At 46.5% G+C, this 16624-nt stretch overlaps 1 protein-coding gene across 2 annotated transcripts; it reads right to left on the bottom strand.

Moving 5' to 3' along the window:
- Positions 1–3417: 3417 nt before the first annotated feature.
- On the bottom strand, positions 3418–16412 carry Slc25a51 (solute carrier family 25, member 51). 2 transcript variants are annotated; one of them, NM_001009949.3, is made up of 3 exons: positions 16190–16261; positions 12222–12330; positions 3418–7674 (listed from the first exon to the last, which is right to left on the bottom strand). In NM_001009949.3, the coding sequence occupies exon 3, from the start codon at positions 7630–7632 to the stop codon at positions 6736–6738; it is 897 nt and encodes a 298-aa protein (NP_001009949.3). In that variant the 5' UTR covers positions 7633–7674; positions 12222–12330; positions 16190–16261; the 3' UTR covers positions 3418–6735. The 2 variants fall into 2 exon arrangements, with proteins under 2 accessions (NP_001009949.3, XP_006537898.1); XM_006537835.4 differs by lacking the exon at positions 12222–12330 and having other exon boundaries at positions 16190–16412.
- Positions 16413–16624: the final 212 nt, after the last annotated feature.

The raw sequence follows: 16624 nt of genomic DNA on the forward strand, positions 1-16624 counted from the left end.
AGAAAGAATAAATTGAAAGAGCACCACTGAGGAGAGCCTGGCCTGGTAAAGTCCCTGACTTGCATGCAGGGGTCCTAAATTTGATCCCCAACACCAAACATACAAAATTAGAAAAACAATTGTCACAACCTCAGGGGAGCCCCCTGGGCTCTGGTGGAGGGTGTGCACCTTGGCTTGTCATTCCTGGAGAAGTTTCTAGGCGAGATGATCCTTTCCTACTAGCATTCCTGACGCCCTCTAACCTACGGGCGTCTTGCCAGCACGCCAGAAGAACAACGTGTTCTCCCGATCCACTACAGATACTCGCTACGTGGAAGTAAATGGCATATTCTAACATTCTGTTATTGAAATGCTCCCAGCAAAGCTGAAAGGCTTCTACAGTGGCCATCCACTAACCAAGATTCTCCGCCAACAGTTAACTGCTTCTGTCACCCGATATTCATCATCCCTCTTGATTTAGACACAGTCTGAGCTGCCTGTCCTTCTACAACTCAATACAACTAGTGCAGTTTAAAAATAAAATTTACGTATGAAATACAACTATTAACTATGACAAATATTAACTACACATTAGCTTAGGCAAATATATGTGCCTGTGAACCCCGACTCCTTAAATTAAATACTCAGACTCCTTCTCAGCCCCTGACGCCAATCTCCGGTCGCAGAGTTCCCTCAATAGATCTGAGTGGGTGGGGTGGCTCGGCTCTCATGTATTTCCTCTTTCTGTCATTCATTATGGCTAGACGTAAAATTTTGCTTGTACTTTTCAGTTATGTGATTGTGAGCTTAAGTAAATCTGTTAAATATTTGACTTTTGAGGGGAGTACCATAAAATATTAAGTCTAATCATGTTTAAGTGGGGCCGTGTATTAGGTTAACCTCTGATTTTCAGAAGAAATTCCTAAGCAATTAACACCTTTGAAATAGGAACTAGGCTGGCGAGATGGCTCAGCGGGTAAGAACATTGACTGCTCTTCCAAATTCCTGAGTTCGAATCCCAGCAACCACATGGTGGCTCAGTCACCTGTAATGAGATCTGACGTCCTCTTCTGGTGTGTCTGAAGGCAGCTACAGTGGACTTATGTTGAAAGAAAGAGAGAGAGAGAGAGAGAGAGGGAGGGAGGGAGGGAGGGAGGGAGGGAGGAAGGAAGGAAGGAAGGAAGGAAGGAGGGAACTATGATAAAGACATCTTGGATGAGATTCTGCCTCTTGTGGCAGGAGTGAAGCTTAGTAGGTCCAATGGCCTTTCACACAGCCTGTCCCCTAAGTTCCTGATCCACGGATGGATCAAGGGTGCAGCCCTCATGCTGCGAGACAGCATCCTCATTTCATAAGAGCACTGCTGACTCAAGAGTGTGCTGAGCAGTTTGACAATGTTGCCAAGTCAGACGTCAACCTAGAAAAAAGGAAAAATGGCTGGCATATCCGGGTCAGGTGAAACAGTGGTTTTTATGATCCTAATTATGTTTTCCTGTCCCTTGAACATCAGCTGCTCACCTAGCAAGGCTCCACTTCAAACTCCCCGTTCTCAAGATCCCCTCTTTTTATCTGGCACATGTTTAGTTCCACGGCAAATTATAACTTTTTTTTTTTTTTAGATTTATTTATTATATGTAAGAAAACTGTAGCTGTCCTCAGACACACCAGGAGAGGGCATCAGATCTCATTATGGATGGTTGTGAGCCACCATGTGGTTGCTGGGATTTGAATTTAGGACCTTTGGAAGAGCAGTCAGTGCTCTTAACCGCTGAGCCATCTCACCAGCCCAAATTATAACTTTTTAATCCTAAAAGAAACTTAACAAAAACCCGGTGAAGCCCGTGGAGGCTGCCAGCCATGGAAGTGGCCTAGTGCCACTTGTTTCCCTGCGATACTAATGTGCTCTAAACGCACCTACTGAACACGGAGGAGTGTTTAAGATCCCCTCCCTGTCACCCCTGCCAAGGATGCACACGATGTAATTCCGCCTCAGCGGCAGCATTCAATAAAAAGAGGCACTGATCCCCTTCAGGGTTTGTTAGCAGGCGGTGAAAGTTCTGTGTGAAGGGCCACTCTCAGTGCTCAAATGCTTTGCCCTAAAAAGACAATCTTACAGTACTAGGCAGGTATATGAAAATTTCCTAAACAAAATCATAAAGTGAAATGCTAGGATTGGACCTCCTGCCTCGCCTAGCCATCTCTTACAGGACCTCTACTTTTTCTTGAAATGGAAGGAATTTAAAATTGGATGCTTGCTTCCCGGTTGCTGTTATACAACACTGAACAACCTGAGGGAAGAAAGGGCTTACTTCACCTTACAGTCCACCACAGAGGGCCTCCAGGGTAGGAGCCCAATCCTGGAACCCCAAGTGGAAAACGGGAAAGAGTGCTGCTAACTGGCTCCCTTATATTGCCTAGGCCGACTTGACAACACCCTTTCCTCCTAGAGCAATTAGCAGTCAAGAAAATATCCCTTTTTTTTTTTTTTTTTTTGGTTTTTCAAGACAGGGTAGCCCTGGCTGTCCTGAAACTCACTTTGTAGACCAGGCTTGGCCTCGAACTCAGAAATCCGCCTGCCTCTTCCTCCCGAGTGCTGGGATTAAAGGCGTGAGCCACCACGCCCGGCCGATATCCCTGTTCTTAAAGGTAAAGGCAAGTAGATCTGTGAGTTCCAAGGAAACAAGGTCTACACAGTTGATTTTCAGGCCCGTTTCAAAAAATGGAAATGAACCATCCCTATAGACATGCCTACAAGCCAATATTTGATGGCAGCAGTTCCTCAGTGGAGACCAAAGAAGTGAAAAGGGACAACTACCAGTTACCCCAGGAAGCATGGTTAGAGGGGAGCCATTATAGCAGAAATGACTGACAAACTGAATCACAGTGTGCCATGAGGCAGTGCACTACAGTGAAGGAAGCTCTTAAGAAACAACTGCTGGCTCAGCAGTTAAGAGCACTGACTGCTCTTCCAGAGGTCCTGAGTTCAATTCCCAGCAACCACATGGTGGCTCACAACCATCTGTAATGGGATCTGATGCCCTCTTCTGGTGTGTCTGAAAACAGCTACAGTGTACTTACGTATAATAAATAAATAAATAAATCTTAAAAAAAAGAAACAAGTGCTTTCAGTAAAGGTTAGCTCTGTTGAGTCTTCAGGATTGCTGGGCCAGGACACTAAATGTACCAGAACGACTGGTGGGCTAATCTATCACGCACGCACGCACGCACATAGGCACATAGCACATCGCACATAGGCACATAGCACATCACACACACACACACACACACACACACACACACACACACACACACACACACACACACAGAGACTGCTAATTGTAAGAGACTACCCAACCACAATACACAAGTTCTATACCAACACCCCAAAGTTTAACATTACTCAAACTCACAGCCACAACTCCAAAGAGCAACCGAAGCTTTGTGTTTAGCTACTTTTAATAACGAAAAGAAGAAATATATGCAGACCCACCTCCTCAGCAGTTTGGCAAGCAAAGAGCATTAAGTTTATACAAAGAGCATAAAAAAGTAAAAAAATCTTTAAATCTAGAGAGAACATATTCAAGCTTTTGATATGCATTTATTTATATAGGAGAAAAAATACATTTGACATAAGGAACCCAAGCATGAATGCCTTCCTGGCAACAGTCTGGCCCAGCGGTGACCACATCCACCCAGCTCTCACCACCCTCAAACCAGGGTTCACTCTCTATTAACCACTTACACGAGGCCAGCCCTCTAAACCTTACAAGTTTATCTATATTGTCTTTGAGCTTAGGAATTTCAGGTACTCAAATAATACTATGTATGTACAATTCTGCTTCATTGCACAGGGTCACAATATATAGCAAGTGATTATATGACCAACCACAAGATAAACGTTGATAGGCACAAACATCTGTCTCTAACCACAAAGGAAGCAAAACCCCAATTTGCCACAATGCAAAGGCTGTGTTGACCCTGCTACCGTCCTGAGGGTTTACAGCACTGGTGTGTTAAATGCAAAACTCGTAGGTTTCTAGTGGCATCAGACAGGACACACGGGACACTCGTGTCCTGCACTCATGAGCCACCTGTGCCACACATGTAACACAAAGGCCACTTTAAAGCTTTTCAGAGTTCTTTAGTCTTTTTTGCCTTTAAAAAATATCACCGCACTAGTTAAGACTATTAATTACATTCTGACATAGAAGTTCAAAGTGGATTACAAGCTCTGATTTTATTTTTGTCAAACTTAAATTTATCAGAGACAGAGCCACCTCTGTAATACACTGCAATCTAGTCTTTAAGAGCTCTAAGGGTGACAAAGTGTTTAAAAGTTAAAAAGCATTAGGAAGTTTAATCTTGCTTTAAAATGTCACATAATTAAGTCAGCAAAGCCAAAGCCTTGCCCTTAACAGCCTGGTGACCCTCAAAGGAGCGCTTTACAGCCGACACTTGCGCCACCTGCACGGAGTGTAAAGAAAACAAGGCCAAGTATAATCCTGGGCTGGGCAGTGGTGGCGCACGCCTTTAATCCCAGCACTCGGGAGGCAGAGGCAGGTGGATTTCTGAGTTCAAGGCCAGCCTGGTCTACAGAGTGAGTTCCAGGACAGCCAGGGCTACACAGAGAAACCTTGTCTCGAAAAAACAAAAACAAACAAAAATTAAAGTATAATCCCTGGTTAACTCCCCTCCCCTGTGCTGCATCTGGGCAATGCTGCACGTGGACACAGGGGTCAGGACCCAAGGCGCCATCTCTCGTTTCTGAGACTTCTCACCTTCAAATTGTAACTGAAGACAGTAGTACTCAGATGTATCTCAGACAAATTCTTGTCTGCCGAGTCCTCACATTTGCCCCTTAATGTCCGCACTGCACTTCCACCAGTGTCGCTCCAAAGCCGCTGACCTCCGTTACTGCCACCCCAATGCTTACCAGGCTCCCAACTGTTACAGCTGGATGATGGTAGCTTTATGTAACCAGCTTCAGTGTAGTTAAAGAGCTGTTTTGGATTACCTTCCCCAGAAACTTCTCTCAAACTGCAGCTGAGGGTCTGATTTCAGTTTATAGGTACATAGGTGTACACACACACACACACACACACACACACACACACACGCAATTACCCAATGAAAAACTTAGTAAGAAACCTATCTTTGGGGTTGGGGACTTAGCTCAGTGGTAGAGCTCTTGCCTAGCAAGTGCAAGGCCCTGGGTTAGGTCCTCAGCTCTGGAAAGAAAGGAAGGAAGGAAGGAAGGGAGGGAGGGAGGGAGGGAGGGAGGGAGGAAGGAACCTATTCTTAAGGACTGGGGATGCCAGGTCCGGCAGCTCACGCCTTTAATCCCAACACTCAGAAGGCAGAGCCAGGAGAGTTCAAGACGAGCCTGGGCTACCTGTTGAGAATCTGTCTCAAAATAAAATAAAACCAAATAAAACCAAAACTGGGAAGGCTGGAGTGTAGTGGGACAGCATTTGCCTAGGATGTGCAAGGCCCTGGGTTCAATCCCTAGCACCATTTAAAAAAATAAACAAACAAACAAAAAAAAAAAAAGCAAAGAAACTGACTTGCTTATGTCGACTCCTGGGAACCAAGCTGACCGGTGGTGGTCACAGACAGCTTCCTGAAAATTCTAAGCTACTTCCCAGACTGATGGTATTTCCATTACAGCATTTACCCAGAAAATAGCTATGTGACTCCTTGGCCTGGTTCCTGCCAGTTGGATCCTACCTGACCAGAAGTCAGGGCTGCTACTTAGAGCAGACATTCCTAAACGGCACAGTGGCAACTGGGCTCCTGAGTAGCAGAACCCTGAAATCTTTCTTCCCAGAGAAAGAGACGGGCGGCCAGAGGGGAAGCACCCTCCACTCCTTAGCTCACTCTGTAGCACTGAGAAACCAGAAAAAAAGAAGACTTGGGGTTGCATTAAAACCCCTGAAATAAAACTTTATGGAAGTGTTTATTTGTTTAAAGTCCAGTACCAGAGAGCAGGACAGACATGACAGTTACTATTCACAAGGGACAGTGTCCTCACTGGTTGGCTGTCGACAGCAGTAGCACAAAGAAGCAAGCAGAATAGCAGAGCCTGCAGTGACCAGCTTACCACGATGAAGCACACAACGGAATTTAACTAGGGCACCCTATCTTTTGGCAATGAATTCAGTAAAAACAGCACAAGGACATTCTGGAAGGGCTTAAAGTCAGACTCAGAATTAAACAGAAAGTGTTCAAAGCCAAACAGCAAAATGGAAGCGTTCATTAGCTGCTCAACTCTATCAAATGTGAACAGAAAGTTTAGATCGCGGCTATCTCAACAGCACTTATTTCAAAGCTAACCCCAACCATTCATCATGGAGCTCAGGCATGGCACTGAGTGGCACCTCTGCTCCAGTCCTCCGTGCAGAGCTGGGGTCTAATGATTATGGCCCTCTTAAGAGCAGAGACAAAGTAAATGAGGTGAGAATGAGCCTGAGATGCCCCGGGCTGGGGGCGAAGCACGCGCTCTGGCTGCGGAGGCCACAGCCCAGCGGTGCAGGCTGGTTCCCGGGCAACAGCAGCCTAAAGCTCTGGAGTAATGACCACACCCGAACCCTGACACCTGCCCACTGAAACCTGGACTCTGTTCTTGTCAGTGCTCTGTCTGCAAGTTATGGCTTGGTCTTGGACACCAAACTGTACTTAAGCCAATTAGGAACAAAGCCAAATTGCATTTTCCTTAGGTCTAGTTAGATGAGAATAACATCTCACATAATGATTTCATCATACAATCTTTAACAAAAACTCGTAAGTGGCATTGATTATTCCCCAGGAGATGAGAGAGCGGTGGTAATTCAGATGTGCACCTCTGAAGAGATTGATCAGCTTCCTGTCCCGCTCTATCCAGATAGTCTTGAAGACCATGGGGAGAGACAGGAATGGCCCGCCAATCTGAGACTGTATTCGAGCTTTGACAACGTTAATGGGGAAGCTTAAGAAGCCCAGCACGGCCCCGAGTACACCTCCACAGATGAAGTCGTTGACCAGGTGGGCGCTGTATGTAGTGGCAGTAGGCAGGCTCTCCTTAATGGGCCCTCGAAGGCCAAAAAAAAGGACATTGCCGAACCCATTCCGGAAAAGGATGGGCACCATGCCTCGGTAATACTCTGCAATCCCATGGCATCTGAGCGCCCTGAAGGCCTGGTAAGTGTTTGTGAACTTATCGTGATGTTTGTGGTCCTGAAGCAAAGTCTGAACCCTTTCGAATGGAGTGAGAATGGCTTCCGTCGTCCCGGCCAGCAGCGCCGCCACGCTACGGGTGGCAAACTCGGGAGCGCTGCTCACGTGCTTGTGGAGCAGGCGCGACAGGTCCTCATACAGACCAAACATAAGTGCCAGCGTGGTCGTCTTCTGCATCAGCGGGGGCAGGATTCCGCGGTACAAGTTGCGGAACCCATCCTTCCTCAGCTGCAGGACTGCATCCCGGGTCTTGATGCCGTAAAGCTGCTGCCGGAAGAGGATCTTCTGAACCGGGTAAGTGATCGCCACGTTGTTGAAGGCCGCGCAGTAGCCACACAAGTAATGTTTCATGTCTCCCACGCCCGCAATGTGAGGTGACAAGTCCTGGTTCGAAGAGGTCAACATTGGGGGCCTCTTCTCATGTGCTTCGGAGTCCATCATGGTGCTTCCGGCCTTTCCTCTCTGGGGAAGAGTTTCTTTAACCTGTAGATAATGAACGGCCAAGGTGTTAGAGAGCGCAACTCAGGAACTCTGCCCAGTCCCCTCTCCAGTTCCCACACTCTGTATTTTCCCTTTAAAACTGAATTAATAACACTCTATTAACACGATTCAGTCAGTGTGCTGTTTCTACATACAGGTCAGCAGTTTGTTTTCTGTTGTTGCCATTCTTGTTTTATGATTGGCTTGATATATGCATACACACACACACACACACACACACACACACACACACACACACACACATCTATCTATATCTCCCAGGATAGCCTTCAACTCACAATCTTGAGTTCAATGTCTAGCTTTAGATCACTGGTTGTCTCAGGAGTCCTAGAGGAACCCTGGGTTTTCCCTTTCTGCAATCACTTTCACTCAAACAACGCTTACAACAGACTGAAGAAACAGACAGACGCTCCATCTATGTGTTAGCCTGACAGGAAGGAAGTATGGAAAGTTAGAAAGCACATGGGAGGCACAGAATATGCAGGTTATTTTTCATAAAATGTGATATTAACAGGCCATAGGTCCATCACTGCTTTGTTGACAGTAATTACTATTTCAAACTTGTTTTAATCCTAAAACTTGAATATCAATCCATATAAGTGAAAGCTTTTTGAGGTTCACAATAATTCTTAAAGGAATCTATTTATTTATTTTAAAGATTTATTTCTATTTATATGAGTACACTGTACCTGCCCTCAGACACACCAGAGGAGTGCATCAGATCCCCTTATAGATGGTTGTGAGCCACCATGTGGTTGCTGGGAATTGAACTCAGGACCTCTGGAAGAGCAGTGACCATTGAGCCATCTCTCCAGTCCCTCTTAAAGGAATTTATAAAGTACTGAAACAGGGGCCACTAAGATCACCAGCCCAGTTTCTAAATACTGGCTCTTCTATAGAACCAGAGAGCGCCATCATCCAACCGTCGTCTAACTGAAACAAGACTCAGTTCTCCCAGGAGCTACCAGGCTCAGAAGCCCAGCGATGGGGAAGTGGAAATGTAAAAAGTTAAAAGGTCACCCTGCAACTTACACAGCAAAGCTGCTGGCCAGCTAGGGCTTCAAGTGAAACCCTATCTCAAGTCCTGCTAAGACACACACCAGTCCAACACCCCAAGGACCACCCTATGAACCACCTTTTATTTAGGGACAAAAGAGTAATCTGAATATATTTTACATTTTTAAGTGTTTGTGTTTTTTGAGACAAGGTTTCTCTGTGTAGCCCATGCTGCCCTGGAACTTGCTCTGTAGACCAGGCTGGCCCAGAAGTCAGAAATCCACAGGCTTCTGCCTTCCATTGCTGGGATTAAAGACATGCGCCAGCACTGCCCAGCTTGATTTTTAGTTACTTTTTAAAATTAATTAATTAATTAATTAATTTGTTTGTTTGTTTGTTTTAAGAGGCTCAATGTAGTTGTCCTGGAAATCACTCTGTAAACCAGGATGGCCTTGAACTCAACAGAGATCCTCCTGCCTATGCCTTCCACTGTAGGGATTAAAGGTGTGCACAATTACCATCCAGTGATTTTTAGTTTCTATAAAGTGATTCTGTTTGTTTGTTTGTTTGTTTTGTTTTACAAAATAGTTTTTCTCTGTATAGCCCTGGCTGTCCTAGAACTCACTCTGTAGACCAGGTTGGCCTGAAACTAACAGAGATCCTCCTGCCTCTGCCTCCCTAGTCTAGTGCTGGGATTGAGTGCTGGGACTAAAAGGATGCTTGGACGTGCTCTATCTTGTTGTTTCCCTATGTGCACTATGTGCAGGCTAGGAGAGGGTGAGGGTGTTGGAGCATCCCTGCAGCTGGCAGCACAGGTGGTTGTGGACAGTACAGGTGCTGGGAACTGCTCTCTGAAAGGGCAACAAGCCCTCTTAGCTATGGAGCTATAGCTCAAGGCCCTTGTATTTTTAAATGGACTAATTCTTCTATAGTAAGAGACATTTAACAACTCAGCAGCAAAATAGTAAATAACCCAATTTAAAAATGAGCAAAGGACTTGAATGAATGTGTCAAAATAAAGACTGTACAAAATGGTCAACAGGCACAAGAAAGATGGTCAACTTTATAAATCATGAGAAATACAAATCAAAATTATCACTTTCTACCCATTTGAATATCTAATATCAAAATCAACAATGAAACACCTACACACACACACACACACACACACACACACACACACCACCACCACCAACAACAACAAATAAACCAAGAGCAAGGGCGATGTCTTAGCAGGGAAACCTTTTGTCTGCAAGCCTGAAAACCACGACTCGGTGCCTGGAACCCACATAAAGAGCTGTCAGGCAGGGACCGAAGAACCTGCTAGAGCAGTGGCTCTCAGCCTTCCTCTGCTGCAACCCTTAACACAGCACCTCATGTGTGGTGACCTCCAACTATAACATTATTGTTGCTACTTCCTTACTGTAATTGTGTTGTTATGAACTATAATGTAAATATCTGACATGCAGGACATGTGCTATTTGATCCCCGTGAAAAGGCTGTTCTACACCCAAGATACAGAGAACCACAGGGTGAGAACCTTTGCCGTACGAGTTCACGGAGCCTGGAGTAGCATAGCAGTGCTGAAACACTGAAGAGCAGATGCACGTCTCAGAAACATGGGCAGCGTCCTACAAGTGGTCCTCTGACCTCCACGGCACACTAGCACACATACACATGCAAATATATTTTTGAAAAAGACAACAAGGATCCAAGAACCACAAAACACAAGCATCGGTGGGACCGTGACTGGAGGCCTATGCACTGGTAGAACTATAAGATAGTACAGTGCTCTGGGAAGCAGTGCGGTGCTCCCTGTAAACGAATCCACTGTCAAAGGATATCAAGTGGTGTCAAATGTGGGCACACAGCCAAAGTCACCACTAGACATGCTCACAGCAGCACCACCCAAGGGGTGGGAAGTTATCAATCTAAGCCACACTGCTTAAATGGTAAATAAAACAGGTCAGACAAACTCTCTAGGTCTTCCATTTGAACAAAAACAAAAGTCTGTTAAATTCTTCATGATTTTCCCACATTACCACACTATGCTGCTAAACACTGCTACAGTCAGGACAAAAAATGTTGAAGAGAGGGAAGAAGGCAGAGCCCAGGCCCAGAGAAGAATCAGAAACAGCAGATCTGTAACAGGATACAGCACACACAACCACAGTTTCCCTCTACACCAGCGTAGGGGAATTCTTCAGTCTCCTGCCCTAGCAGGAGCTTGACTTCTAGCTCCCGTCCTGCACCTACAATTGAAACTTATCTTGAACTTGACTTCTAGCTCCCGTCCTGCAGCTACAATTGGAACTTATCTTGAACTTTGGTCCAATGTTCTCAGGTAGCTATGAAACGTCAGAGATACTGGAACCTGAGGCTGAGGAACACAGCAGCCTTAGAACCTACGAGTTGCCTGAACGAAAATCCCAGCTCTATCACACATGGACCTGTGAGCTTCGGCAAGTCAGAGCTGTGTGGTTTAGAAGACAGGGAAGTTCCCTACCTCAGAGGCCGGCCGGTTCACTGAGTGAACAGAGTGCCCTTGAGAGTGAGGTGGAGTACAGAGGTGCTCGATGAGACTGAACCCTTACTGTTCTCCTCTGAAGTGCTGCCCCTCAGGTGGCAGCCTGATAAATCCATTATGTGTAAAAATATCAGGTGAGAAATGCACATATTTATGTTTGGTACTGGGGACTGAACCCAGGGCTTCGTGTATGGTAATCTCATTCACTGACTGCCTGTGTCCCTGAGAGTTAAGACACCGAATATACACGGAGGCACTGGCTGCTTACCTCTGTGACTGTGTGGCTAACAGAAGGTTTGGCTCACTGCTGCATCGCATCAAAAGAGTACAGTGTCCCTTTTGCCACTAGCCAGTGAAAATTATTTAAGGTGCAGTTCCTACTGAACACTTTACTTCTGCACAAGAGAGTCAAACAGGGCTGATGTCACTCTCCGTGCACAGCAGAGACAGGCACAGCACTGCGAGTGGCACTATGTCAATGCCCATCCGGCTGGCCTTAGAGCAGGGGGTGACACCTTGGTTTCATCTGAGTAACATTTGACTTTTGGTGCCCGACAAGCCAGGTCCCAGCCACTGAGCCACCCTTCCCACCTCCATTGGTGGCATTCTATGGTCTACCCCCACCACTATTCCCGAGACCCCAGGTCCCAGCCACTGAGCCACCCTTCCCACCTCCATTGGTGGCACTCTATGGTCTACCCCCACCACTATTCCCGAGACCCCAGTTTCTGATTTTCACATCAAGTTCCATTGTCTGTTCAACCGGCTTTAGAAGAGCAAATCTGTGTCTCTTTCTTTATGCTGTGGAGCAACATCAATGCTGCCAATACTATTTGGTCCTTTATTTTATTTTGGTTTTTCGAGACAGGGTTTCTCTGTATAGCCCTGGCTATCCTCAAACTCAGAAATCCACCTGCCTCTGCCTCCCAAGTGCTGGGATTAAAGGCATGAGACCCACAGCCAGGCTTCAGCATTATCTGTTCCTTTAAAGTTTACAAGACTTTACCTGTGACATCTGAGCCTGGCACTGAGGATGACAGCTTTCTGGGAACTTTCCCAGTGTTGTCCATTGTTAGCCTTCTCTCTTCTGAAGCCAGTTTTGATAACTGCATTTCCTTAAAAAAAAAAAAAAAAGTTGGGTTTAATTTCTATATTCTTATAGTTTTGTTTTCCAGGACAGCCAGGGCTATACAGAGAAACCCTGTCTTGAAAAACCAAAAATAAATAAATAAATAATAAATAACAGATATGTTTGTGGGGGGCAGAGAGATGGCTCAGAGATAAAAGCACTGACTGCTCTTCCAGAGGAGCTGAGTTTAATTCCCAGCAACCACAAGGTAGCTCACAACTACCTATTATGGGATCCCATGCCCTCTTCCGGTGTGTCTGAGGATAGCTACAGTGTACTCACACACATAACACAAAGCTTTAAAAACAGAGAGACACATCTATGTATGTGCCCCTTTCTCTTGAGCATTGTACTAGCTGTCTAATGCCCCTCTAGGCCCAACAGAGTGCCAGTTCTTCAATGACTGCCCACACCTTTACCCGCTTACTTCCCCAGTCCCTAGAAAATCTCAACAAGCTCTAATGTGGTTGCAAGCCTCTGTAGAGTATCATTTTTTAATTGTTAACCGTGTCTGTGTGGGTTGTGAGCAGCCTGAGGCAGTGCTGTGCATCAGTCGGGACCTCTGGCTCTTCCCCTGAGGTCCTCGCAGCCTTTCCCTTTCTTAGTTAGAGGCTTGTAAGAACACGGCGAATGATGCTCCACAGGCTCTGAGCTCTGCCAGATACGGAGCCTGGTAATGATTAACTGTCCAGCCTTCAACAGTCATGCTTTCTACTGCTCCAGCTGACAGGCTTGAGGTAAAAACTTTTGTCAGTTTGAGACCAGGCCTTGCTTTAGTTTGGCCCAGACTGACCATAAACTCGTAAGTCTCCTGCCTCAGCCTCTAAATGCTATAATTATAGGTACTATCAGGCCTGTCTAAAAACTGGTTTGTTTTTTGTTTTATTTTTTTAATTAATTAATTTATTTTGAGACAGGGTTTGTCTGTGTAGCCCTGGCTGTCCTTGAACTCAGAGATCCGTCTGCCTGTGCCTCCCATGTGCTGGGATTAAAGGCGTGCCGCCATACCCAGCTAAGAACTCTTATTAGTACTACACCTAACAATAGAAGACTCATGTTTACCAACTTACATTAAATAAGATTTTAAAAACTAAAACCTTGGCAGAAATGCCTGATACTATGTAACATCTTATTCTTTTTTTTTTTTTAAGATTTATTTATTTTTATTATATATAAGTACACTGTAGCTGTCTTCAGACACTCCGGAAGAGGGAGTCAGATCTCATTACGGATGGTTGTGAGCCACCATGTGGTTGCTGGGATTTGAACTTCGGACCTTCCGAAGAGCAGTCGGGTGCTCTTACCCACTGAGCCATCTCACCAGCCCCCCCCCCCTTTTTTTTTTTTTTTTTTTTTTTTTTTACTGTCATAGTTAATGTTAAAAATCAACAAAAATCCCTGGTATGGTTGCCCAGGTCTTTTAACTCAGCACTGAGGCAGAAGGATCTCTTGAGTTTAAGAACATCCTGGTCTACATATTGAGTTCCAGGACAGCCAGGACTACATAGAAAGACCTGCTCTACCTCCCTTCCCCTACCCCAAAACCTCACAAAAATGTATACAATCACACACTAGCCTAACAATTTCCAAATTCAGAGACTATTCAGCTCTACACAGTGATCACCTATTCACAGGGTCTCATCATCTAGCTACGGCTGGCCTGGATGGCAGAGGATGGTCTGCACACCCAGCTCAAGTCAGCATCTAACAGCCGCTTACAGCTGTGGTCCTGAACATTAAGTCACCGGTGCCCTTTCGCAAGCACTCTGCTCAGCAAGACTGCTTCCCTGCTTGTGTCCCATCCCCAGCGCTACAAACAAAGGCCACGCTTGCTTTTCCCTTCTGCCCAACTCATTCTTCTGCTCCTTAACAACATTTTGCAAATTAAAGTTGGTCCATCCAATCTGTTACGGCTGAAATAATGGGCCTTGTTGGTCAGCAAACAGAAAATAGCCCAGGCAGTCAGGTATTTACAGACCCCTGTACAAACTACCATAAGAAATGTTAGAAATATTTTTGACCACTTACATTATTAGATATTAAGGGTCTTATACAGAAAAAAAAGTGCCTTTTTTGAGACAGGGTTTCTCTGTGTAGCCCTGGCTGTCCTGGAACCTGATGTGTAGACAGGCTGGCCTTGAACTCAAGAGAACCACCTGCCTCTGCCCCCTAGAGTGCTGGGACTAAAGGTGTGCACCACTATGCTTAGCTAAAATGTAATGTTTTGCAAACCTCCCAGATGTCAGACTTAAAGCATTCCTGTCAGCTGCACCCTGCCTACCAGGGTGGTGTGACTAGCGTCTTTTTTTTTTTTTTTTTTTTGGGTTATGAGCTTAACAGCTTTAACAGCTGAGCCATCTCTGCAGCCTGTAACAAGTTTCTTAATGCAGCAACAAGAAGGAAAAACAGTGTGCAGTGTTCTGATAAGAGTTTAGAAGGCTCATCAAGTAAGGAGCTAACTGCCAATCAGCTCAATCGAGAGGTGGGAGAAAAATTCTGGAAAGTTGTCCTCTGACCTCCATTCAAGCGCCTTGGCACATTAGAGCCCCCCAACCTCCCTCCCCAAATATATATATATAAACTTTAAAACATGGCATGTTTTATAACAACACTCAGATCACTAACTTAACTCTGATAAACTGGTTCCTATTTAAATACTTCCAAATGATAATCTTTTGCAACTTACTATAAAATGTATTTACTACGACTGCTCTAGTTTGCTGTAAGGCACCGAACCTAACACAAGGGAGCAAAATCCACTTTGATCCAATAAGGGTCAAACTTCTGTGATGTAAGCACAGTGTAAATTCTAAATACTCAATGTAACTTTCAGCCCACAGGGATATGCAAAAGCCAGATATGACCTTAGTACAAAGGTCTTTGACCAAAAACAGGGCAAAGGGTGACTGTAATTCTTAAAAGACGTGAATTCCCACTAGTCAGCAGGTCTGAGTCAGCATACAAAACCAGGGTCAGGCAGGGTTCAAGTGCTAGTTACAGCAGGATTTTACCACTGCAAATGCAAAGCAACAGCTGTGACAAAAAAACCCATTATCTTAGCTTCTATCTGACAAAGGAGACTAGAGTCAATTCTTGTCAGAAGTGTCATGTCGCCCTAAGAAACGCTAAGGGTGACGACTCTGGTTTCTCATGTGCCCTGGATCCGAGTCTTCAAATCCTTTCAAAGCAAAGGCGCCGGAGATCCATTTTGGTACGGTAACTCCACACACAATTCATTCTGCTCAATAGACAACAGGTAAAAACTGACAACCAGAAGGTGGGCACTAGGACCAGCTGGGCAGCCTGTAGGGGCCAAGACAAAGGTTAAGCTAAAAGTCGTAAACATGGCCGAGGCGCTGCCATCCTCTACCTAAGCTAGCTACAACAATCCGCACAGAAGGGAACAATTGACGCCCGCCCACCCACCCGCCCGCCTTAGACTCTTTCCTGCGTGATGAAACATGGTGCCTCGGAACGAGCATTCTCCAGGCTTCCATCTGCCCACTCGGGGAGGACGGAGAGGCGCTGGGCGGAATGGCCAGCACCACCGGATACCACGGGCCGCCGCGATCCCGCGGGTGGCAGACAAAGGGAACCACGGGCCACCGCGATCCCCCGGGGCCTGCATCTCCCGAGCTGTGGGCGCCTCCCTGCCGGAGCGCGCCGCAGCACCACAGGGCCCTCGGCCGGAGCCGGGCCGCAGCTGCCGGGACCCGGACGCGTGGAGAGCGCAGGACCTGGAGCTCGGCAGCCCGCGACCCTGCTTCAAGCCTCCCTTCTCTCTGGCCCGAAGCTAGGGCAGCACAGCGGCCTCCGCTCCCCACCGCACCCCACCCAGGACTCACCCACGGCCCGGGGCGCAAGCCCGCAGGACGGCTGGCGAGCGAGCCCGCGCCCGCGCAGGCGCAGACTGGTCCGACCCAGGCAGGGGCGGGGCGGGGCGGGGCGGGACGTCGTCGAGCCACGTGACCAGGGCCCTGCCTCGCTCAGGGTCTGGGTAGCGCTATAGCTGCCTTGTACTGCGTCCGGTCCGGTACTGACTCTTGTCGCACCTTTTGCCAGGCTGTGGGGGTGCCGCTAGTCTCCCCGCCCCCCTGACTTAAGCTGAAGTTATACGGTGGCCTCGTTGTTCCACAAAACAGCAAGCGCGTCATTTAGCGTGTAGTCTGTTGAGATCCAGGGCTGTAGATAGCGCGTGCGTGGAGGCGCGAAAGCTTCTGATGAGGCGATCTCAAAGCTTGGTGGAGAGCTCTTTGTCACCGCACTTCACAGGACACCTG

The sequence above is a fragment of the Mus musculus genome, chromosome 4, assembly GCF_000001635.26.
Source record: "Mus musculus strain C57BL/6J chromosome 4, GRCm38.p6 C57BL/6J".
Taxonomy (NCBI): domain Eukaryota; kingdom Metazoa; phylum Chordata; class Mammalia; order Rodentia; family Muridae; genus Mus; species Mus musculus.

Bases quoted from the DNA above. Each gene is read 5' to 3' on its own strand.
- Slc25a51 (XM_006537835.4), bottom strand. From the start codon at position 7,632: ATGATGGACTCCGAAGCACATGAGAAGAGGCCCCCAATGTTGACCTCT.